We start from the raw sequence: 25,968 nt of genomic DNA, 5'->3' as shown, positions 1-25,968 counted from the left end.
AAAAAAAAAAAAAAAAAAAGTGTTAGTTCCAGAAGGAGGAATGGTTGTACCAGGAAGCACAACAATGATACCATTGAACTGAAAGTGAAGATTACCCCTGAGTCTCTTTGGTCTCCTCGTGCTCTGAGGAAATAAGGTAAAAAGGGAGTCACGGAGTTGTCAGAGGTAATTGACCCAAATATTCTAGGGGAAATTGGATTACTACTCCAGAATGGAGGAAAGGAAGAATATACATGGAGTGCAGAAGATCCCTAAGGGTGCCTCCTAGTATTACCATTTCCTGTTATTAAAGTCAGAAGTTCAATATGCAGAGCAACAGTCTTATTTAATAAAAGTGTTATATTTGTGATAGAGCCAGGGAAGATCCAGAAAATAGAAGTAAATTACATGTGAAAGTTGCCCAGATACCTATGGCTCCTATGCCTGCTATATTGCCTTCTGTTTCCTAGCATGGACCTATGGCCTTGTGGAGTGGACCATATGATCAGCTATCAGGGTAAGAAAAGACTAGGGGCTGGTTTATAGGTGGCTCTGTATGCTATACAGGGATCACCCGCAAATGAACAGTTGCATTATTACAACCTCTTTCTAGGACATCACTGAAGGACAGATGTGAAGAAACACCATAGTGGGCAGAACTTCAGGCAGTGCGTTTGGTAGTACATTTTGTCTGGAATAAGAAATGGCCAGAAGTGCTACTATATACTAACTCATGGGCTATAGCCAATGATTTGGATGGATGGTCAAGAGTTTGGAAGAAAAATGATCGGAAAATTGGTGACAAAAATTTGGGGAAGAGAAATGTTGATAGACTTTTCCATATGGGCAAAGAATATAAAAATATTTGTTTCCCATGTAAATGCTCTCCCATGTAAACCCGCTGCTACTCCATTTTTACTCCTGCTGTTTCATTGTTTTCCACCACCCTGAACTGCTGCCCCTTCCATGTGCCACTCTGCCTTGGAGTTGGCTGATTATTGACTGAAACTTTCACAAACTGTGAGCTAAATAAACCTTTTCTTCCTTAATTTTGGGTATTAGGTATTTTGTCGCAGCAAAGAGAGGAAAGTAACTGAGGCAACTACTCTCTCCTGCTTCTCGTACCAGGGAGAAGTTTGAAGTTTGCTTTTTGCACATCCATTCCCAACCCTTAAATCTTTAGTAGTATGGTCATAAATCTTTGTTTTCTTAAAATAATTAACTCTGTAAAATTACTGTTGAATTTTTATCTATCATTAGTGAAAATATAGCTGCCATGTTTTGTACAAATTAACTATGGGTCAAGATCTGTGTTGCCTTAATGCTTACAGGATAATTACCAGTTTCTTCTCTATGACTAAAGGTGGTGCATAACTGTTTCTTATGTTAATTTCTAATGTGTCTTAGATACTACTCTAGTAATTTCCTGGTTATTAACAGAGTCATGTAACTGTTGCTATTTCTCTGCAAGCAAACAGCCAGATTGTTTTTGTGACATTAACAATACTAGAGGACATTCCTGGAGAATCTTGTTCCTGGGTAACTACACTGTATTCTCCATTCCCAAACTTAACAAAAGCTGGACTTTGGTGTGGTAGTAAAGTAGTATAGTCAGAGACACCACTTCATTGAAAATCAACTAAAGAGATTTCTGTACAAATACCAAAATCTTTAGACTATAAGTGTCTAAAAATGTAAGCACAAAACAAACAACCACAATACAAATAAGGTAAGAAAAGTCAAAAAATTACCGTCCAAAACTTCCAACTCCCCTGGAGCCAATGCAGGAAGTGCTGAGGGTATAAATCAGACACCTAAATTACCTGAAAGGATAGCAGAGTTTAGAAAACAGCTCAAAGTGGTACTTTATGGGATTATAGAAGATTATGACTAAAGAGATCATGAAAGTAATAGCCAAAAAGATGGAAGATATATCAGAATACACTAATAAAATGCTAAATGAGCTAACAAAAATGATACAAAACATGATTTAATGGTCTACCAAAGAATTAGGATTCCATATAATACTTTTGATCAGAAATACAGGAGCTTAAAAATTCATATTGAAAGCAACCAGATGGACCAGTGTAAGGATGGAACTTCAGAACTAGAAGATAAATAATTCAAAGACACCTTAAAAGTAAAAAAGGAACTTGAAAAATGGATCAGACAGTTGTTAGATAACTGAAAGAAGATTAACTTAAAAATAATTGGAATAGCTCTTTTTCCTCTCCACACTTGAGTCCCTTTATCCTCTCACCTTTTGTCCCTTTTTCCCTTCACTCTCTATTTCCTTCACCTTTTGCCCTGTTTCTGCTACTGTGCCATGATCTTCAATAAACATAGTTACTTATAATACATTAAAAAAGAATAACTGTGATTAGTAAAAAAAAATTAGAAGACATTAAGAATAGCATAAAAATATGTTGACAAAAATAATGGCAGAATACTTCCTAATGTGATCAAAAAAGAACCTCTCCACTGCCAATTATAAAATTAAAATTCCAAAAGTCCATCACAGAGGCAAATTCTTAAAAGGTGTTAGAGAAAATCAATGTATCACATAAAAAGCTAAATGCATGTAGTTGTTAAGGTAATTTCAGACAAAATGAATTTCAATTTAATGCTGATCAGAAGACACAAAGAAGGCCACTACCTAATAGTTAAGAGAAAAATTCAGTAGGAAGAATGGATATATAATCACCAAATATCAACACATTCAAGTTCATAAAACAAAAAACTAATAAAAAATTAGGTAAACACTAATACAAATGTAATAGAAGATGTCATTACCCCATTGTCCAAAAGATACAAATCGACTAGGCAAAACATCAACAAAAATATCACTTGGTTTGAATTAGAACAAATAGGCTTAAAAGTTATCTATAGGGTGTTCCTCCTAATACCTACAGAATACACGTTTGTCTCAGCAGCACATGGGACTTTTTCCAAATTAGACACATACTGTCAAGGCATGCTTAAATAAGTGCAAAAGAAGCATCATCCCATATATATTATCAGGTCACAGTACAATGAAACTAGAAATCAATGGCAAAAGACAACACAGGAACTGTGCAAACTAATGGAAACTAAATAATACACTTTTGAATAATCGGTGGATTACAAATAGAATCTGAGATGTATAATCAAATGATAATGCTAGTATAACATATGGAACGTATGAAACACCATGCAGTCTTAACAAGGAAATTTGCAACAGTTAATTCCCATATCAGAAGAGCAGAACAAGCTCAAGTAAATAAGCTAACAGTGCACCTCAAAGTTCTAGAACAGAGATAACAAGTTTTAGCATGCACACAATAGATGGCTGTTTGTATCATTGAAACCTTTAAAAGATGCAACATCACTGTTCTAGAAAATCATAAACAGTCCAAATCCAATGCTACTATAAGGAACAAAATTAAACATGGCAGAAATTAACAAAATTGGGGCTAAAAGTAATAGAATCAATGAATCAAAGTATTGGTTCTTTGAAAGATTAGACAAAATATACACGTCCTTAGCCAGTGTTACCGAGATAAGGAAAAAAAAACCCAGTCCATGGAATTATAAATGAAAAGGGCAACATCACAATGGAGTTTATTGAAACCAAGATTATCAATAACTTTTTTAAGAACCTGTTTGCTAATAACATGGAAAATTCAGAAGATAGGAATAAATTCCTAGAAACATATAAACTAACAAAATGGGACCAAAAAGATATGAAAATCCTGACCAATCCCATATCAGTCTGTGAAATTGAAGAATAATCATTAAAAATAACAGTGAAACCTGGTCCTGATTGATTCACTCCCAAATTCTCTAAGAACTTTAGAGAAGATCTAATACCAGTATTTCTCCCACATTTGAATGAAATCAAAAGGAAAACTGTTCTCAAACTCATTCCTGAAAGTAAGCATTATCCTGATATGAAAATTAGAAAAAGATTTAACCAAAAACAGAACTACGCCTATCTCAATGAACATAGGTGAAAAAGTCCTCAATAAGATACTGATAAACAGAATGCAGCAACTCATTGAAAAGATAATATGTTACGACCATGTGGGATTCATTCAAAAGATGTAGGGGTGGCTCAACATATGTAAATCAAAAAAGTAGACATCTTATTAATATGAGCAAGGACAAAGTCTACATTCTTATCTCAGTAGATGCAGGAAAATATTTAACAAAATTCAATATCCATTCATGAAAGAAAAATCTGTACAGATGATCTTTATCTCAATTTGAAAAAAGTTATCTATGACAAACCAAAAATTGGCATTGTACTAAATGGAAAAAAGCTGAAAGCTTTCATGGTAAAATCAGGAACAAGACAAGGATGCCCACTATCACTAACTGTTGTTCAATATAGTTCTCAAATCATTAGCTAGAGTAATTAGAAGAGACAGAAATAGAAGGGATATTGACGGGGGAGAAAAGTAAAATTATCGTTATTTCCTGATGATATAAAAGTATACATAGAAGATCCCAGAAAATGCTACTAAAAGACTCAAACTAATGATTAAATTCAGTAGCCTAACAGGATGCAAAATCACCAATCATACTCAATTACATTCCTGTATACCACTAAGAAACTCAAGAAGAAAATTAGGGAAACAAATTTTACAATAGCATTAAGAAAATTAAATTGGTTTAGATTAACCTAACCAAGAAAGTGAAAGATCTCTACAATGAAAACTGTGTTACTGGGGCCAGGGGGATGACTCAGTAGAATAGGCGCTTGCTTGGCAAGTGCAAGAGTCTGAGTTCAATCTCTAGTTCCGAAAAAAACCCCAAAAACTATATTACTGTGAAAAAGATTGAAGAATATATCAAAAAATGTAAAGATGTCCCTTATTATTCTGTACATAAAACCAATATAGTCAAAATGGCCATACTTAAAAAATAGCTATATTGATAAAGTCAAAGACTAACATTCCTTACAGAACAGGAGAAAGCAATCTTAAAATTCATATGGACCCAAAAGAGATCTAAAATACAAAAAGCATCTTTGGGCAACAAGGACAAAGTATGAGACATCCAAATCATGGACTTGAAGTTATATTATAAAGCTGTAGTGATAAAACTAGCATGGTATAGGCAGAAAAAAAGGACTTCTGGGTCAATGAAACAGAATAGAAGATGTAGAAAAAAGTCCAGGTTCACTCAGCTCCTTTATCTTTTTTTTTTTTTTTTGTATTTTAGGGAAGGGTCCTACAGGGTGTTCAGGGTCTCATTACTAGATTGGACTCATAGTGATCTGCCTGTTTACAGCCTCCTAAGAGCTGGGATTATAGGCATGTGCCACCATACCCAGTATCAATTGCCGCCTCAGCATGCCCTGGGGTGGGGCCAGCATGGCAGGCCTGGGGAATTGAAGTCCCAGCCTCTGCACATGCTTGTGGGTGCTTTAATCCACTGAGGTATTTGGCTGGCCCTACTTTATCTTTTTTTAAAAAATCTTTTTATTTATTTGGTACAGGGTCTTGCTACATAGCTTGGAATCATAGTGATCCTCCTGTCTCAGCCTCCCCAGTACTGGGATTACAGGCATGTGCCACGATACCCAGATTCTGGGCCGGTATGGTGTGCCTGGGTTCCAGGGCCAGCATGGCATGCAATACTGTAGATCAAACCTAGAAGCTTGAGCTTGCCAGGATGGTGCTTAGACTGCTGAGCCATCTTTCCAGCCCCTCAGCTACTTTGTCTCTGACAAGAGGCCAAGCACCTTTACTGGAAAAGTAGCCAGAGGAAAGATAACCTTCTTTAGCAAATGGTAAATGAACACTGGCTATTCACATGCTGAAGGTTGAAACTAAACCCGTACCTCTCAGCATGCACTAAACTAAAATCAAAGTGTATCAAGAGTTAAACATTATAACAAATAATTTGTTGGCAGATAAAATATGGAAAACTCTGCAAGTTGTTACAGGCAAAGACTTCCTGAACAAACTCCTGGATGCACAAGAATACCATACATTAACATATGAGATCACATCAAATCAAAAAGATTATGCACAAGAGCCAGCCAGATAGTTCAGCAGATTAAAGTGCCTACTTAGGCAGACACAGGGACAGGGGTTCTATCCTAGCTTTCTGTGCCAACCCTGCTTCACCCCCCTCAACCCAACACGCTGAGAAGGTGATTGAGTCTGAGCTTGGTGGCATGTGCCTGTGATCCCAGATCTTGGGAAGCTGAAATCAGGAGGATCACTGAGTCCAATCTGTATAGTGAGTCCCTGTAGAGCCTGTACCAAAAAAAAAAAAAAAAGAAAGAAAAGAAAAAAAAAAGCATACACAGAAAAAGAGACCACTGACAGAATAAAGAAACAGCCCACATAATGAGAAAAAATTTGCTAGCTGGTACTCAGAGGACTAATTCTAAAATAAAGAACTCAAAACATTAGATACCCCAAATTTAAAAACAATAAGCAACTGAAGACAATAGACATTTCTCAGATGAAGAGATAGAAATGGAAAATAAATTCATCATAAAAATTCAGTATCACTGGCCATTCAAAAAATGCAAAGTAAAATTACACAGATCCCATCACACTCTAGGAATAATGGTTGTCATTAAGAAATCTTTTAGGGACCTTGCCTAACTCCCAATCTCCTATAATGAGTGTACAGCAAAGACTTAAGTAAGACAAGCTGTGTGGTTTTTGTGGGTTCCAGAAAGTTCAGAACTGTCTGGGAGTAAAGACCATTAGTTTCCCAGATCACTCTTTTTATTAGGTTTTCACAGATTGAGGGGTTCAGGAAAAAGAAGGCATAATGGAGGCACAAGCACATGAAAAAGAGCCAGCAGTATAGCTCAGTGGACTAATCGCTTGCTTAGGTAAGCACAGGGACCAGGATTACATCCCTGGCACCAAATGCCATGCCAGCCCCACCCTCGTGTGCATTGTGCTAGCGATGGAGCCTGGGCATGGTGGCGCATGCCTGTAATCCCAGCACTAGGGAGGCAGTGATCAGGAGGATCACTATAAATCCGAGCTGTGTAGTGAGACCCTGCAAAAAAAAAAAAAAAAAAAAGCACATGAAAATATCCAGGGCCTTGAGAAACAAAGGCAATTATTTGATCTCTGAAGTTGGCAACTTTATTGCTCTGGAATAGGGAGTGTCAGCAGCCTGTTTTCTTAGCTGCTTCAGCTTTGTTTTTTTTTCTTAACTCCAGAACACTATGAATATGAGCTTTTGCAACACAGCCAGAGATCCCTGTGCTTGGGGGCTTAACAAGAAACCCTGTACAGGCCACTGTCCAACAATTCTTTTTATTTTTTTTAATTGCAGCAGTTGAGACATTATGACTTAAAGTTGTACAGGTCTCTAGATATTGTGTGTCTAGCACCCCTTGTAGCACACTAGGAACAGAAATGAAAGACACAAGCATGTTAATATAATCAATCAACTGTAGAATTCAAGATGGGCATGGTGGTAGCAGACTTCATCATGAGTTTGGATATCTCTACTGTTTGGCTATATTTTCCTGGATGGCATCTGTGATGTTTCTTGCTAATGTTAATACACAAGTATACCTTTGTCCCCAAGTTATTAAGTTGTTTTTTCCAATGAAGCTCTGATAGAATGTTTAACTTCTGTAAGCAGATTAAAAATATTTGTAAGATGGTAAAGTCTAATTTTATTTGGGCAGCCATATTCCCACCTTTTGTTTTTGTAGTTCTATTTTTAAGGAAAGGTGAATATATGAATATGGTCATTTCTCCTATTTTTGAAACTTGGGCTTTAGTGAATGTGTCTCTGGCCCTGTCTATTATATTGAAGATCTATCCTTGTCTGTAATATTTGTAACTAACTTAGCTGTCTATAAGATTTCTCTTTCTGAAGAGCTTCCCCTGACTGTGGTTAGGAGAGACTAGGTGTACGTTCCATCTTAATTGACTCCAACTTAAAGGAGTCAATATAAGAGGAGACCACTCAAGTACCTTCTCCAGAGAATTAATCTAATGGGCCTCAGGTAGAAATAATGTTGTAGTTTATCATTTATGGACTCTCTTAATGAGGCCAATCTAGTTGATCCTGGGAGAAGGAATCTAGCATATTTATTGTTTGTTCTATTTGTGTGATAACTTGGAATTGGAAGCTTCTAGACAAAAACAAAACCAAAATGTGAGAAATTAGAGCATGCATATTCAAAGACACAAGCATGTTAATATCCACTGGAAAACCCAAGATGGGTGTGGTCCAACAGAATGGAACTGTAGAATGGAAAAACAGGTTTGGGGAAGGAGCCAAGTCTCAAATCTGTTTTTAAAGGACTACAAAAGTGAGTGTAACCCACTCTCTTAGATCTCTCTACTAATGGGGTCTGATATTTTGTCATAATTCTCTCCAGTTTTGTTTTTTGCTAAAAAAAGTAAGGATTTTTTTGAGCTTTTATATATTTTATTCTAGTTTATTGTTAATAACCTGTAACAGTAATCAGGTACCTGTGTAGTTGTAAACTCCCAGAAGGGGTTAGTGGTTAGGACTTTCTATCCTTGGTAGTCCATACTGATTCAATTCAGCTGGATATTACAAATTGACCATTAATTAATCCACCACAGTATAATTATGTATGCAATATTTTACATAATTTCTTTTAAAATCAGTTAGTAGAAGAGTATAGGAAAAACATACAATTGTACTTTGAGATTATCTACATAGTTACTCACTGGCCCTTTTTATTTTTTTATATTAATTTTATTGAGAAAGAAATAGCAATGAGAGTTTCAAAACAGGTTAGTAGGACAGTTACAATGATTGATACATTGCATATTGTTCTCTTTGTAGTAGTTACTCATAGTACAAGATGCAGACATGATATCTTGTCTAAACACTATTAGTTCAAAACTTTCTTTTGAACTAGGAGAAGGTAGCTGTATATCTATGCTATTTTGTATATACAGATACAGTTTTTCACTACAAAATGGACCTTCATTTGCATCCCCCTTTTTTGTTTACTTTTGTCAAAGATAGGTATTCCATTAGTTCAAAACTTTCTTCTCATTGAACTAGGAGAAAGTAGCTGTATATCTATGCTATTTTGTATATACAAATATATACAAAATAGTCTTTCATTTATATCCCCCTTTTTTGTTTACTTTTGTCAGAGATGGGTATTCCATTGTCATTCATAAAAACAGTGGTTAGATGTCAGGAAGTAGGTGGCAATGCCTTAACTGTATGTGTGTTGTCAAGCCCAAGGGCCTCTTCCATCCTTGTCAAGGGGAGTACTAACCTTCTCTCCTTTCATACAACACCTCGCTGGCACTGTTTAGAAAAATGTGAATTCAATGCAGAGTTCACTTTCTTTTTAGCCTGAAAGAGTCCATTTACTATTTTTTTCTTTTTTCCTTCTTTTTAAAGGGGGAAAGATTTATTTAGTACACTGTTCGTAGGTGTTTTAGACCATAATTGGCTGGCTCCAAAGCAGGGTGTCATGCCAGAGAGGAAACAGTTCATGGTAGCAGAAGACAGCAATAACAACAAGGAGAACCCATTTAGTATTTCTCTAAGATAGTTCTATTAGGAGCAAGTAGTTTCTCAGTTTTATTTCTCTGGAAATCCAATAGTACCTAAATTTATGAATACTTCTGTTTGCAAATAATTCAGTTCACAAAAATATTCGGCAAAATTTTGCTCCCATTTACTGCATCAGGTGACAAATATGACCATAGCCATTGTCTTAATTCCTTTTAGCATTACACAGACAAAAATGCCTGACACCCAAAGTTAAATTGGGAAAGGTTTATTTTGGCTCACAGTTTGTAGAGGTTTCAGTTCATAGGTGACTAGCTCTAATGCAGGGTGACATGGTGGAGGAGCATTCAGAAAAGAAAAAGTTCATAGTGAAAGAAGACAGCAAAGTGTAGCAAAGCAGCAGCAACAGACCTCATTTTGTGCTTTATAATCTGTCCAACATACTCACCAGTGGTGCACTCTTAATTCCAACATGACACAGTTAATCTAAGCATCACATACTCTAGAACTAGCCACATTTGAAAAGCACCACTTATGACCACAGGATGCTTTGAGGGTAAATCTAGATACAAACTACAATAGACATCTTTCCCACACAAACACAAACACAATCATCTTCCTCAAAATCATGAGAGAAGTTTATAAGCTGAAGAACTACTGTATCTTTGACTTTTTTTTTTTTTTTTTTTTTTGCGGAACTGGGGATTGAACTCAGGCCCTTGCGCTTGCCAGGGAAGCGCTTATTCTACTGAGCCATCTCACTGGCCCTTTGACTTCATTTTTGAAAGATAATTGTGCTCAAAAATATTTTTTGTTTACTTGTACTAGAAAAACAATGCAGTATTTACACATCTCATTTGTTTCACTTAACAGAATGGCCTCAAGGTGCCTCCATTTGGCTAGAAACGTCTCAGGCTTATCCTTCTTTACAGCAGAGTAGATCTCCGGTGTACAGAAAAAAAAAAAGCACACATCTTCTGTATCTGTTCATCAGTTGAAAGGCATTTGGGCTATTTCCAAGATTTAACTATTGCAAATTGTCCTGTTATAAAATTGAATGTGGATATATCACTGTGAAATAGGAAGAAAATGTTCATATGGGAAAGGGAACTAGGAAGGGGCAAAGGAGAATGGATGGAATGGAAAAGAAAAGCAAATGATGAGAAAAAAGGGAAAAAAAGTGATGATTGTATAGCCCTGAAATACACAAATAAATTAATTAATGAAACAATTTAAATTAAAAAAATGTGAAATATCATTAATTGCATAGATAGATAGATAGATAGATAGATAGATAGATAGATAGATAGATAATACTGAAGGGTGAGGAAAGAAAGAAGCAGAAATCTACCCAAAGCGATATTGTCTGAAAATAGAGTATTATTTTGATGGAAAACATTTTTAAAACTTCAGTGACCTCTGTGTCTTAAAACCTTTCTCATTGTTGAGACAAATATCCAACATTTTCAGTCCACTGATTGTATTAGCATTGTTCTGAGTGTGGTCATTATAAGCCCTACCCTGGATGTAGGTAGCATTACCTTATAGACTTGTAGTCTGCATATAAAATACTCCATATATCATATTTTTTCAATTAATTAATTGGTAATTTAGAGAAGTAAAAACAAAGATAAACAAAAAGCCTATATAAACTAAAGAGAATGGATTTGCATCCTAGCTGTGTTACTTCTTCCAGTCTTTCTAATATCCCCACTTCATTATCATAATAATCTTTAATCTTAATACCAGTGTTTTTAAATTAATTTTATTGAGAAATAACAATGAGACAGCTTCAAAACTGATTAGTAGGACAGTTTCAATAATTAATACATTGCATATTGTTGTCTTTGCAGTGGTTATTCATAGTACAAGATGCAGACATGATATCCTGTCCACAAATACTATTAGTGCAAATCTTTCTTCTCATTGAATTAAGAGAATGTAGATATATATCTGTCCTAACTATTTTGAATATACAGATACAAAATAGTCCTTCATTTGTATCCCTTTTTTTGCTTTAGTTTTGTCAGAGATGAGTATTCCCTTTCCGTTTAAATATTATAGGTGCATGAAATCAGCAAAATAATCCAATATAGTCCAATAGTACATAAAAGTAGTGGGTTATCTGTAGGACTGGCAATGTCAGAAGTTGTTGACTTGAGCCTTTTACAGCTCAGCATATTAATATGGCCTTACTTTTTATACTTCGTTTTTATACTTTTCTGTTGGATGGTTAAGACCAAGATAAAGCAAGACCTATATAACAAGAAATATAACTTTTGTATCTGCCATGATCAGTCAAACCCCCTCGGGATTTACCCTGAAACCCTATACCGCAGTTTGTAGATCCTTTGTCAGTGTCAGCCATCTAGATGAGTCACGGCCATTGCTTGACCAATTTACTCTCTGTGAAAGAAAAATAATTAATACCAATGTTCAGATAGAATCCCTAAGCAAAAGTTTTGTCTATTGAAGACCTCATGATCTATATACATCTGTAATTCTGTTTTTGAACAGTATAATGCTTGTTTTGTTTGATAATTGGAATGATCATGACCAATTTTTATGTTACTGATTACTGTCTTAAATTTGACATAAAGTAAACGAAAAATGGCACTTTAGGAAAGTATACCATGGAGAAGATATGGTTTATTATGCCTTTTTCCCCCTCTTAGACAAGTTGTGAATCTATCTTGACATTGTATTTGGATTTGATTATGCCATTCTTTTTTAATACATATTTGTAGCACATAATAATTTCATTTATCAGGGGACATTGGTACATGTACATAACATCTTATTTTCTCCATTCTTCTCCCCTCAACTTCCCCTTTTTCCCTCATCTACTGGTCCTCTTCCTCTTTGCAAAAATTTTGTTACCTGTTTCCTATTATTTTCTGTTTTGTTCTATGATTTATTTATATTTTGGGATTCTCATATAAGAGAAGGCTTTTTGTATTTAAGCTTATGTGTCTTATTTATTTCAAATATCATTATGGTCCCAAAATGTGTCCATTTTCCTACAAATAACTCAAATCTGTCCCTCTTTATGGCAGAGTAATACTCCATGGTACTACAGAATAATAATACAGAATGGAGTAGTTCTCCATTTTTACATTATTCTGAAAATTTAAACATACAAGCATATGAATATTTTGGGATATAATAGGTATATCTATAAATTATAGCAATATAAGCATATATAAATGTACTTGAAAAGTGGCATTTCAAAAACCATGCCAATTTTATCAAAGTGAGACAGACTTAAAATGGTAGCATAACTACAAAGATAAGTATGTTATATACTGTAGTTGCTTGATTTTCATTTCCTTCTCTCTTTGCTTCAATATGGAATTTAAATAACCTAAATATTCCCAAATAAGGAACTTTTTCTTATTCATGCAAATAGATTGTCATTAAATATATTTTAAATTACAAAATATATCATCTACATTCATCACCTAGTAGACTTTCTTTGAAATGAATTGGATAGAAATGGAATAATTTTGAATATCATCATATTCAAATTTTACATTGCAAGTTTTCCTGCATATGAAAGGAATTTTCTTGTATTTAAGAAAAAGTGTTCAGCCTACCATGAATTTTTGTAACAATATATTTCATTGTGCAGACAAATGTGTATGTATATGTCTTTAATTCTAAATTCATTGGCCTTCAAGAATAAGTAAAATAACCTTACAAGAAACTAGATTTCTATATGGAATATATATAACAATTAATACTGGCTAATTTTATAAATAACTATTGTTTATATCGCACACAATTTGTCCAAGTCTAAAGGTTGTTTATAAGTTCAATAAAAAATATTAGGATATGTAGACATTATCCTAATAGATAATTCCATTATTTTTAAATTTATATTATTTTGCTGAAATTTTAAAATTCTCATGCATGATATAGTTTAGATTACTTAATAAAATCATATTTTGCCTTAGGAAAAAGTCAAAGAGAAGGAAGAAAATCTGAATCTTGTAAACCAATTCTTAAAGTAGAATACAAGACCTGCAGAAACAGGTATGCATTTTTGCTTTGGTGAATATGATATTAGAGGAAAAGACACCAATAACTTGTATTATTACTGTATTGTTTAAATTTTCACTTAACTAAAATTATATTAACTAGTTGAATATTCTACCTTAATATGTATTATTAAATGGGTATATCTATGGTGCTTAACATGAATATTGAAAATAATAGCGATTAGTTATTTTAAAGTTGTTATTCTTATGAATGTTGTATTCATTAAATTTAGTAGCAGGACTTTTGGATATGAACATTAAAAGCAGAAATACTGAGATTTTCCTCTGTCAAGTTTATTTCATATTACAATTTGTGATTTTTATCTCTTAGAAATTTGAGGCCTCACATGATAATTGGTTCATGAGACACTGTAACTTAAACTAATATTTTGTTGAATGTGACTTAGAGTGTTGGAACCAGATAATTTGTTGAAATGACTTAATAATGGGGGAACAAGAGATGGGGAATGGGGAGTATAATGGGATAGATAAAAACAGAGTTGAAGAAAAAATGAAAGTAATGTTTGCAAATTGAAAGGGACCAACACATAGAAGGGGCAGGGAGGAATAGTGGAAGAAAGAAAAGAAACGAAAGAGCGAAAAAAAAACCAAAAAAAAAAAAAAAAAAAAGAAAGAGCAAAGATGTATTATGTACATGTACCAACTCCACATAGTAAATGTAATCATGTTCTGCAAACACATACTAATAAAATATATTTTTTAAAAGAGTCAGTGTACGAGCACTTCAACTTCCCTCCAACTTCATGCCTTACTCCATCAGTTTTAGACATACTCATTTTGTAATAGAGACCATTTCCCTAGAAAGGGAAATGGCAAAATAGTATGTGGTTGTGTGAGAAATTTTATATTAGGAAATAATTTACTGTCAAATTTCTTTGTACATAATTCTCATCAAATTTATTCTATAGAGTATAGTACTTGAACTTTGTGCCATCTTACAGGACTTCTCAAACTTGTTAACTTTTTTCCTATATAGTGAACCATTCATAATATTTTCTGGTGGACTATCCTATGACAAAGCTTGTAGAAGACCAAGTTTAACCATTATGCATGGAAAAGCAATTACAGTACTTGAAATGGATCATCCTATTGTTGAATTTTTAACTTTATGTGAAACACCCTATCCAAATGGTAAGTGACTAAAATGAAACTTTTAATGTTGAAAAATCATTTTTGAAGTGATAAGTTCCTAACAAAATTAAGGTTAAATATTTTCAGTTTTGGCAGCAGACATCAACTGGGGTACACTGTGAACTACAGGTGCTGGAACAGGTTCTGCAATTGTACCTACTTGACAAACTGGAAGTAAGACAGATGTAGTGCAGCAGTGCTGGCGTTTCAGGTTCTAATGTCAGGTAAGTGCTTTAAACTTTGATAAGGATGGTGGAAGCTGAGCTGGGAGGGTCCGATAGGGGTCCAGGGTGAAATCACTTGGGGAAACTGAGGTCTCCTAATAGTCTCTCCTTGTCCAGCTCCACCCATCCCATCCCAAAGCTAATCAAAGTTAAAGCACTTACCTGATATCAGTGATCTGTAACTCTGGTGGTGCTGCATCTGTTTCACATCTGGTTTTGCTTCAGATGCAACTGCAGCATCTCTGATTACTGTAGGATTGCTGATGTGTGGTTAGTGATTCATTTCAATTTTGAGCATAATTAGATCTTCCAGAGGAGAGATGCATGTTTATTTTTATCATCATGAATATAAAACCTTTTTGTAAACATAAAAACTACTCTAAATGCTTTCAAACTAATGAAATCAAGTAATGATAAAATATATGGGTGAACTCTAAAACATGGGAATGAAAACATAAAAATGAAAGAATTTACAATTGAAACAGCTTAGTGTATGTATACATTACTACATTTTTCAAAAGGAAACATTTGGATGTAGGAGAAAGAGGATTGGAGTTGGAGATAGAACATTTGTGCTGATTGATTAGTTGCGCACTTACTAGTTACGCAGCACCAAGGAAGGCATTTCACACTTAGGATTTTTATTTATCATTTATACATGTGCAATAATGATCATGTCCCTACATGATTATTAGAAAATAAACAATATATTTAATAAACTGTAAATATATATATGTTCTGAGTTTTAATATAAATATATTAATTTCTTTAAAATTATTTAATTCATATTTAAAAGATGCAATAAACATTAAGTATAATACTTTTTCTCAGAGTTACTAGGAGAAATTGCCTGTGTTTCACTACTGTGTTTTAAGTAAATATTTATTCAATGATTATATGGTCTCAGTTCTACAAGGACTTTTTGAACATGCAGATGTATGATGTATGTAACTGATTCCTGAGGCCAAATTGTATAAAATTTGATGAGTGAGGCCAGGGATATAGCTCAGTGCCACAAGCAGTTGCCTAAGAATTGTAAGGTCCTGAGTTTGATTTCCAGTACCAAAAAACGAATTGATGAGTGAGACAATTATAACTTGTTAAGTTGAAGGAAAGTAACAGTTTAAATACTGAGTTACATAGTTCAGAGATTTAGTAATATATAAACTTATAGGTTACTTACATTGGCAGTAATTGAAACATTCATGCAAAGTTTCATAGAAAATCAGGATTTAAGTAGATCTTTAAAAGGCTATTAAATAATAATTTTAGAAATTGTTCAGTTCACTATGGTTTTAGCAATTCAGAATAAAATCCTAAACACCTTTTAGAGATGCTTGGAAAAAGGGAGCAACCAAGCAATTTTGAAGAAATATTAACGTGATGTAAATCACTGAGTTTAGTAGAAATTACCTTAAAAAACTGTAGGTTTAAAGAGAAATTGAATCTTAAATTCCAGATTCTAAGAGGTTTTTGTAAAATTGCATATTTAGAACAGTTAAGGCTTAAAGTAGAGTATTGCCTGAGGGAATGAAGTGAGGAAAAATATCTCTGATTGTAGCAAAAATGGGATTAGGAAGTGATGTGATAGATGAGCATTGTTTAATAATAGTGACTTAATGCACAATAATAGTAATTTTTAAGAGTTTAAGATTGAATAAAATTATTTAGAGAACAGAAAAAGAAAAAAATCTTGCAATATTTGTTCACGAGTCATTACAATATAAATATTCTTTGGAGTTATTATAACGAATGTTAAAGAATATAGGAGAGAAAGAATAAAAAATAAAAACTGAAGTTAGGAAATACTTTCTATTTAGAGTATTGAGAAAGATGTGCTAGCAATAGAAACAGTATGTAGTTGCAAATATCAAACACTTTACATCTGTGTGTACATAAATTTGTGCTTATCAACAGAGATATTAGAACAATTTCTAAAGAATCTTAGTAAAGAATACATGCACTGCAATCATGCCTGTTCACTTCCAGCCCATATATTAAATCTTCACTTTTCAGAAATTTGGCAGTAAGGGTTGAACTTTCTATTTATCAAGAGATAAAAGTACTTTGGTTTTGCTCAGTGAAATGTAAATGTGTTGTATTAACTGTTTAGATGTTATTAGCCAAATCAGTTAATACATTAAGATAGCATTTTAAAACACCCACAAAATAGAACAGTATATAACCCATATTAGTTTATTATATTTTGCCCCCAAAGAACCTATGCATATGTATATTAATTTACTGAAGTATGTAATCTGATTTGTATGAATGATAGAATATGTAATATCCTGTGTCATACTTTTTACAATTAACAGTCACTTTAACCATTATCTCATATTAACAAATATAAACTTTCAGGTTTTTTATAGCCATATAATTATAAATATCATATATATGTTAAACAGTTATTAACTATTTTTAATATTGCTGAATTATTTATGACATCTGACAATTCATCTTGCTTATCAAAAGCATAAGTACTTTAATGTTGTCTTCTTAAGATGCATTGCCTAAAGTTATTAACTAACAATAATTAGAATTTGGCAGCTTCACAGTTAGCTGTGCCCAGTCCACTCCAATTCTGAAAATAATGTGTTTTCTTTTTAGAAAAGTTGTAATTATGACAGTGTGTTCCACCATTTTGGGGACCGGAATTATAAAATTGAAATGTTTGTCTAATTAACATAATTATCTATCATAGTATACTTACCATGAACCAGATTTGCATTAAAAATCTTTATATGTATTTCTTCATTCAATCTTCGTTACAGTCTAATGTAATAATTATTATACCCTTTCTTTTTTCCCTGTTTTTTTTTTTTTTTTTTTTGGCAGAACCAGGGATTGAACTCAGGCCCTTGCACTTGCCAGGGAAGCACTCAGTCTACTGAGCCATCTCCCCAGCCCCCATTATACCCTTTCAATGAGTACTGCAATTAAATTTTAAATAGATTAAGTGATTTTTACCACTTTTATAATACACAACAGATACACAATCAAATACAATATTGACTTTCATGGAGACCCTTTGTTCATTGGTTATCACAGAATATAGATCCTTTTTTTTTTTTTTTGCGGTACCTGGGATTGAACTCAGGACCCTGCACTTTCCAGGCAAGCGCTTATTCTACTGAGCTATCTCCCTGGCCCCCGGTGCTTCTTTTTTTTTTTTTTTAAAAAAAAGAGAGTACAAATTAGAATTAACACAGAAAAAGTTAAAAGTGATACAGAATTTCACATAACAAAGTAATATGAATTTCACAGTATTTGTTGTAATACACAGTGCTGTCTTCCAACCAGTTATTCATATTACCAGATATATACATGTAAAATTGAAGAAGAATAAAAGAAACATATAGAAGATTAAGAAGAGACAAAGTACAAACACTTGAAAAAAAAGCAGACAAAATAAATTAAACATTAACTGCTTCTTTCCATAAACCAGCAGAAATGCACAATAAGTTGTCCAAACCATCCTGCTTACATACATAGATAAATCTCTTTCCTCCACTCTTTCTCTCTTGTCCTCCTCAACTCAGTAACTCTTTCCTTTTGAATAAGTTCATTCCCTTTTTCCAGTATCTATTGTACCCTTCAGATTCCATTTTCTCTTGCAGGTTCTCACACTATGGAGACAATATGATGTTGCACATGTGGGTCTGATTTGTCTCACTTAAAAGTATGGTCTGTAGTTACATACATTTACTGCCAAAACACTCAAATTTATCTTTTTTATAGTTGAATAATACTCTGTTGGGTAAAAATACCACATCTTCTTTATCCATTCTTCCGTTAATGGGCATCTGGGTTGTTTCCAGGATTTAGCTATGACAAATTTCACTGTTATAAATATGGGTGCACATATATCGCTGTGAGATGAGGATTTCTGTTCTGGAAAAATACCTAGGAGAATAGCTAGCTTGAATAAGATCTTCAATCTTAGCTTTTGAAGGAATCTAGACACTGATTTCCATAGTGGTTGTACCAGTCTGCACTCCCATCAACAGTGCTGAATGGTCCCCTTTTCTCTACAGCCTCTCCAACATTTGTTATTGGCTGACTTAGCCATTCTTTTTGGGGTGAGATGGAATCTCAGTGTGGTTTTAATTTGCATTTCTTGAATGATCAATGATGTTGAATGCTTTTTGATATATTTATTTGCTATTTGTATTTCTTCCTTAGAGAAATGTATATTCATCTTAGATGCTCATATTTGGATTAGGTCTTAGAACTTCAGGGGCTTGAATTTTTAAAATTCTTTATATGTTCTAGACAGAAGGCTTTTGTCATTAGGACAGTTGGCTATAATTTTTTTTCCCAGTTTTTGGGTTTCCTTTTTACTTTGTTGAAGATTTGTTTTGAAGTGCAGAATCTTTTCAAAAAGATGATATCCCAGTTGTTGATCCTTTGAAATATTTCCCATGCAGTTTGTTTTTGTTCATGAACTCTACCTAACCCTATGTCTTTAAGATTTCTATGTGCATTTTCCTCCAGAACATTCAGTGTTTCTGTTTTAATATTTATATCTATTTATTTATTTTATAATTTTATTGAGAAACAAATAGTAATGAGACAGTTTCAAAACAGGATAGTAGAACAATTATAAAAATTAATACATTGTATATTGTTGTCTTTGTAGTATTCATGGTACAAGATGTAGACATGATATCCTGTCCAATCATTATTAGTACAAATCTTATATTTCATTGAATTAAGAGAAAGTAGCTGTATACCTATCCTATTTTGTATATACAGATACAAAATGGTCCTTCATTTATATCCCCCTTTTTCATTTAGTTTTGTCAGAAATGGGTATTCCATTGCCATTTAAATGTTGTAGGAAAAAAAAATGTTGTAGGTGTGTGAATTCTGCAAAATAATCCAATATAGTCCTGTAGTCATAGTGGGTTATCCATAGGACTGTGCAGACTTCAAAAGTTATCTCTGAAATTGCTGGGCTCCAGACCTTGTTCCCTGCTCTAGCTGTGCTTTCTACCACCCTCTTTGGTTTTTTTTCCATAATTTTATTGAGAAACAAATAGTAATGAGACAGTTTTAAATCAAATTAGTAGGACAGTTTCAGTAATTAACACATTGCATATTGTCTTCTTAGTGGTTATATGATGTACAATATGTAGACATGATATCCTATTTACAAACACTATTAGAAAAAAATCCCTCTATTCATTGAATTAAGAGAATGTAGCTGTATATCTATCCTAACCATTTTGAATACACAGATACAAAATGGTCATTCATCTGTATCCCCTTTTTTGTTTAGTTCTGTCATTTAAATATTGTAGGTGTATGAACTCAGCAAAATATTCTAAAATAGTCCAGTAGTCCATAATAGTATTGGGTTTTCTGCATGACTGGCAATGTCAGAAGTTGTTGACCTGAGTCCCTTACATCTCAACATAACAACATGGCTTTACTACTTATACTTTGTTTTTATACTTTTCTGCTGGATGGTTAAGACCAAGATAAAGCAAGACCTATGTAATAAGAATTGTAGCTTTTATGTCTGATAAGGTCAGTCAAATCCCCTCAGGATTTATCCTGAGACGAGTATTACTCAGCTATAAAGAATGATAAACTCAAAGCCTTCATATTTAAGTGATTGCCACTTGAACATATACTCATAAGTGAAATAAACCAGACACATGTGTAATTATCATATAATCCCTTTAGTATAAGAACTCAAAAGAAGAAATACAAATAGAAAGGTATAACACAATTAAAATGAAAGCAAGAACTTGAGGACTAGACAATGAAGAGAGAGCAAGGAGAAGAGCTAGTAAACATGACAGAGACAAAGCCCTACAGTTATATGTACAAGATGGGTAAGGCAATGATCCTGAGAATCTTTAGAAGATTTTTGAATCTAGCAGTTAATTGGAAGGATTCTCACCCTGACTAACTATATTTGCTGACACCTGTGAACTAAGCAACTGCACTGAAGATGGTAATTTGTAATAGTAGGTTTATGCTTGGAGTGCCTGTGATTCTGGTCTTCTGAATATGTGCTGCTTGTCATGACATTCCAGTTGCTGCTGTGCTGTCTCTTGGGTAGATGTTTGTTTAAAAAGGAAGGGGGTGGTGAACGAAGGCAGGAGACAGGAAAAGGAGTGTTGGGGGACTGTTCTGCTATAATGTTGTATATGGTTAGATTTCTAAACTTATGTGTAAACATATATAATTGTTTATACCTATTTTTAAATATATTTTAAATTTTTTTTCTTCTTATTCTGTAGGGACTTAAAGTTTAACATATCAATAATTGATGAAAAATACTTGTTCCATGTTATGCCTAAGATGTTTGATATTCAGACAGATAGTGAGGTTAAGCTCAACAGCCTAGGTTGTATGGTAGTAACAATAAGCTTGTCTTCTGGAGGGTTAACAGCCTAAGTTTGCAGACCAAAAATTAGAGAAAAAGGAGGGCTTCAAGGAAAGCCAACATTTTGGCCCTAGCCTTCCAAGGTCAATTAAGCCTCAGGACATATGAGAACCTGTACTGTAACATCATGTAACTCGGTAGTGTCCCAAATTTTCTGATCCAGGAGATTATGACTGTGACTCATCCACATGGATGATACTGACAAAGGATCTACAAACTGAATATTTAAATCTTTGATCCATTTTGACTATAGTTTAGTGCATGGTGATAGGCATGGGTCTAGTTTTAGCCTTCAGCATGTGAAAAACTAGTTTTTTCAGCACTTTATTAAAGAAGATATCTTTCTTTCAGTGGGCATGTTTGGGCCCTTTATCAAAGATAAGGTGGCTGAGTGAGAATACAGATACTTGTACCAAAATGAAACTTCTGCTTCCATTTTTTTGTTATTTGTAAAGGAATAACAATAATGTAGAGCAACTATAACTATCTAATATTCTAATCTATTTATAATTAATTCATACATGCCAATGTATCACCTATTTTATGTCCAGAACATTTTATTTCTAACCAATAATGTTCCTAAGAAGAAAATGTAAAGATGAAGTAAGCATGTGGAACTCTATCATTCTTAAAAGTAAAAAATATTGAAACAATGTTGAAAAACTGGAAGCAACTCTAAAGATAAGGGAGAAGAGGCAAAGTGTGGATTTACATAGCAAACTAACACATAGTTTCACATGGATATACACACACACACAAATGCCAGGAGACTAGACTGTAGCTTCTCAGATCTAGAATAATTGTGAAGGTTGTTTGTTCCAGTATTTAATATCTCAACCAGGACTTGAATCCTCTGGACAAAATTCTTACCAAATAATTATAGATTTTAGGATTGTGTGCTTCCCAAACTAGCAACTGGAAATTACTAGCACAATGAAATGAAGATGGAATTTTCCTGGGTTCACACTTTAGCTTGATCCCTTATTAGTTGTTATAAGCTGTACCAATATCTTCACTCTTTTGTACCTCAGTCTTATCTCTAAAATGAAAAATAATACAGTACTTCTAGATAATGAGAATCAAATATCATGTATATGAAATATGTTTGTGAATACCTCTTCCTTAAATTGAGAATGATTGTAGGGTTTGCTTATTAGTCCTTTTTTGTAAGTGGAAAGCGATATCTATAATTAAATTAGGATCATTCCTGCCAAAATAAATATTTTTTGTGTTATTACCTTTATTTTTTTTACATAGATCCCATTACTTCCCAAATTTTCTCATCCTTTTGCTCATTAGTGAACTGTAAAACATCCTTATGATGTAAACTCTGTCAGAAAGAGTGCTTTGTCAGTGTTATTCTTTTTTTCTTTTTTTTTTTTTTTTGGAACCGGAGATTGAACTCAGGCCCTTGCACTTGCTAGGGAAGCATTTATTCTACTGAGCTATCTCCCCAGCCCCTGTCAATGTTATTGTTAAGACAAGTTTCTGGAGCATATGGAGGAAGGAAGAAAGGAAAGGAGTGAGAGAAGAAAGGAGAGTATATGATTTTTCAAGGCACGTTATACTAGGCAGTTTATAAGAATGCATTAAGTTACACTGAACTACAAGTAAACTTTTTAGTATGAGTAGTATTACTATCATAGGGAAGTGAATGTTTCAGGCTCCAGAAAAGCACAGTTGTTATTTCCTTAGGATATCTGATTGGACAAATGAAAATGGAGCTACAATACAAAGGTTATAAAAGAGTAAGATAATTTCTTGTATGTTAGAGGTTATAGTGTTCTTCACTCAACATTATACCGCATGATTACTGATATGAATTTTGTTCTATTCTGTAACTTATGTTTTCTTTTTCTTCTACATGGAAATATTAATTTGAAATTTTAGAAACATGGTATATGATTTATTAAAGTGTTATTACTTGGACTTCTTTTTTGGTCTTCTCATATCATTTGAATAAGATTTATATAAGATATAAAGGAAATGCAGTTTCATTGATTTTTTAAATAAAATATATGATATGAAAATTTTCAACTTTTTATTTTTACTTTTAGAATATCAAGAACCCTACGCCGTTGTGGTACTTCTGGAGAAAGATCTCATTGTAGTTGACCTGACACAGAGCAAGTAAGTTCCTCATGGACAGATCAATTACAGTGATTTTTAAACCGTATTCATTACAGTTAAAATGCAGGAGCACAGTTAACATAATTTACATTAATATTTTCTACATAGTAAGATCCTTTGTGAAATATGTTCAGATAAAATTATAGGAGTATATTTTTATGAAATGATGAAAATTAAACCAGAAGAGTCTGAGTAACTGTAAGACATCTAAAAGGTACCTGATATTTGAACAAAAGCATTTGTAGATTCAGGACATAAAATGGGTCATATTTCTGCTGTTTCCTTAAACAGAAGCAATTGTAAGCAACATTTATATGTATAATATCTGCTAATCTACTGATGGAGGGAAACTTGGCTCAAAGAAAATGGCACTTAACAGAAGTATTATTGGACAACTACTCTAGCAGATAACGCAAAAGATCAGAACCACTGCTTTGTTTTGCTTTGCTTTGCTTTGACACTGTGTTGTGGGTAATTGAAATGAATATGGAATACTATTGTAACAGTGATATTTTCTTACAGTGGCACTCCTTTAAATAGATAGTAAAAATGGACTTGAAATTGATGTCTTCTGAATATATATTTTGATTATAAATCATAGTAGGCATGAATCAAATTTTCCTTCATATGTTCTAAACATACAGATCTTTTAGCCCCATTATTCTGCAGCAGAATTTTATGCATTTTTTTTTCCTATTTTTGAAGTAATTTCTTTCTTTTTCTCCCAGTATGCATCTTAAGAATCTTAGTTTAGGTATCAGTTTCTCACTGAAAAGCAATCTTGTCGTTATATATATTATTTTTTCAACTACCTCTAAGAAGCTCTCAGAGCCCCTAAAATCCTCACTTCAAACCTTTGACACAGGTAGAACTTTTCAATTTGTCCTTGTTTAAAGATTACCTGTTTTCTGAACTATGGGCTCTATAAAGAAGGAACTATTTCCTTTCAATAAATTTTTGTTAAATAAATTGTAGTCTAAATTCTTTCCAAAGTATACATTAACCTATCATTCCTTTTTGCTAACTTGCAACATATGTCAGTATTTTGAGGGAGATATAAGATGTGGACTGTAAAGATCAAAGCTGTGAATTCTCCCTAGCTGCCCTACTTATCAACATTAAACTTGAATAATCTTGTGTATAAGTAAGGATTTATGTTTCTTCATCTAAGAAATTATAAAATAAATTTTATTAAAGTCTAGCTTTCTGATCTTATTGATGCTCAACCCTTCTTTAGATTTGTTAGTTTCTCAGACTTTGGCTATGTCTAATATTCTTCAAGGCCTACTGTAATTTACCTTTAATACTGTGCTCTAGTTCATCAGTATCCATTTCTGCTTTCATTTAAATGGTTTATTACAATAAAATGTGTATAATATAAAATTATTATATTATACATTTGTTGTTTTGCTTCCTATTACATTGAATGTAAAGTTGATATTTTTCTGTAAGTTTTTGCCTAACATTTTACCTTTTTAGGATTTTAAAATTTATATAATTTTGTTGGCTACTCCATGAAAATTAATATATCAAAATTGATTAAATTTCTTCTCAAATATATATTAGTCACTTCTCAGCCATGAAAGTTTGCTATCCTTTTCAAGTATCTCTTTTTTCCTGTTTTTGCATTTAATCTTCAGCATGAGGGCAAGCATCAGGTGTACATACTTTTTTTCTTAGTTTCATGGATTCATATCTTCAGTTCCATTTCAACAGCAACCAGTTTATACTTTTATTATTTCAATATCATAATAAACTTTTAGTTATTCTTTTCTTCTTTTATAATTTTATGCCTACTCTTTGCCAATATACTGAAATAATTTTCACAATTATTTTTAATATACTGTTTGCACTGCTAGAAATATAACATTGTGACTTGTTCATATTATCAAATTTTAAGATGTTGGTTTGGTAGTCAAGGGTAATTCATTCATTTTTACTTCTTAGTTTTGAATCTCACACTTGTTAACAATATGTACTCTGACAGAAAATTTCTGATCAATGAAGTTTTCCCTATGTTCTATCACTAAGCATGATTTCTCCTTTCTACTTAATTTTGCATATTGTACTGTCTTTATCTGAGATACCGTAGCTTCTGCAATATTTCAGATTTTAAAAGAGAATTCCTTCTAGCACATACCACCATACATGCTATATTTTATGGATATTGGACCAACTTCCTAAGTCCTAATTAAATTCCTAATAATATAATGAGAAAATTATGTTTAATGTTCTCTCTTCCCCAATCAAAAACATTTTATCAGAAGTAGTGTTATCATAAACATTTTATCAGAAGTAGTATCATAAAAACCTAGCACAGATGTTGCGTAGTATGCTTTTGTTATATGAGAAGTTCTTAATATATCTATAATACTTTTTCATTGATTCTATATTCATGCCCATTTTGAAGTTATTGTAGGCTTGAGGAAATTTATTGCATCTATGAGACTTCATGCCAATTATGTACTCCATATATAGGAAATGATCTTTTAAACACACACCATCGCACATTCATACATACTCTATGTGGTATACATATTTTTAATTGCTCCTA

The 25,968-nt window shown here is 33.1% G+C and overlaps 1 protein-coding gene and 1 non-coding gene across 2 annotated transcripts in view; one reads left to right on the top strand and one right to left on the bottom strand.

The window, feature by feature from the left end:
- Stxbp5l (syntaxin binding protein 5 like) overlaps window positions 1-25,968 on the top strand; it is a gene marked incomplete at its 5' end in the record, with an annotated part of 350,429 nt that overhangs the window by 124,713 nt on the left and 199,748 nt on the right. The window contains 3 exons of the mRNA XM_023702208.1: window positions 13,422-13,500; window positions 14,503-14,657; window positions 23,342-23,414. Of these exons, the coding sequence (XP_023557976.1) occupies window positions 13,422-13,500; window positions 14,503-14,657; window positions 23,342-23,414 (307 nt within the window). The remainder of the gene's footprint in view (window positions 1-13,421; window positions 13,501-14,502; window positions 14,658-23,341; window positions 23,415-25,968) is intronic.
- Window positions 9,120-9,245, bottom strand: LOC111812883. Its single transcript, XR_002818256.1, has one exon. It is a non-coding gene; the product is annotated as a U6atac minor spliceosomal RNA (small nuclear RNA).

Source organism: Octodon degus, unplaced genomic scaffold (genome assembly GCF_000260255.1).
Source record: "Octodon degus isolate 3935 unplaced genomic scaffold, OctDeg1.0 scaffold00147, whole genome shotgun sequence".
In the NCBI taxonomy this organism is placed as follows: Eukaryota; Metazoa; Chordata; class Mammalia; order Rodentia; family Octodontidae; genus Octodon; species Octodon degus.
Note: the sequence above shows the minus strand (reverse complement) of the source record. Positions and strands in the feature narration are given on the sequence as shown.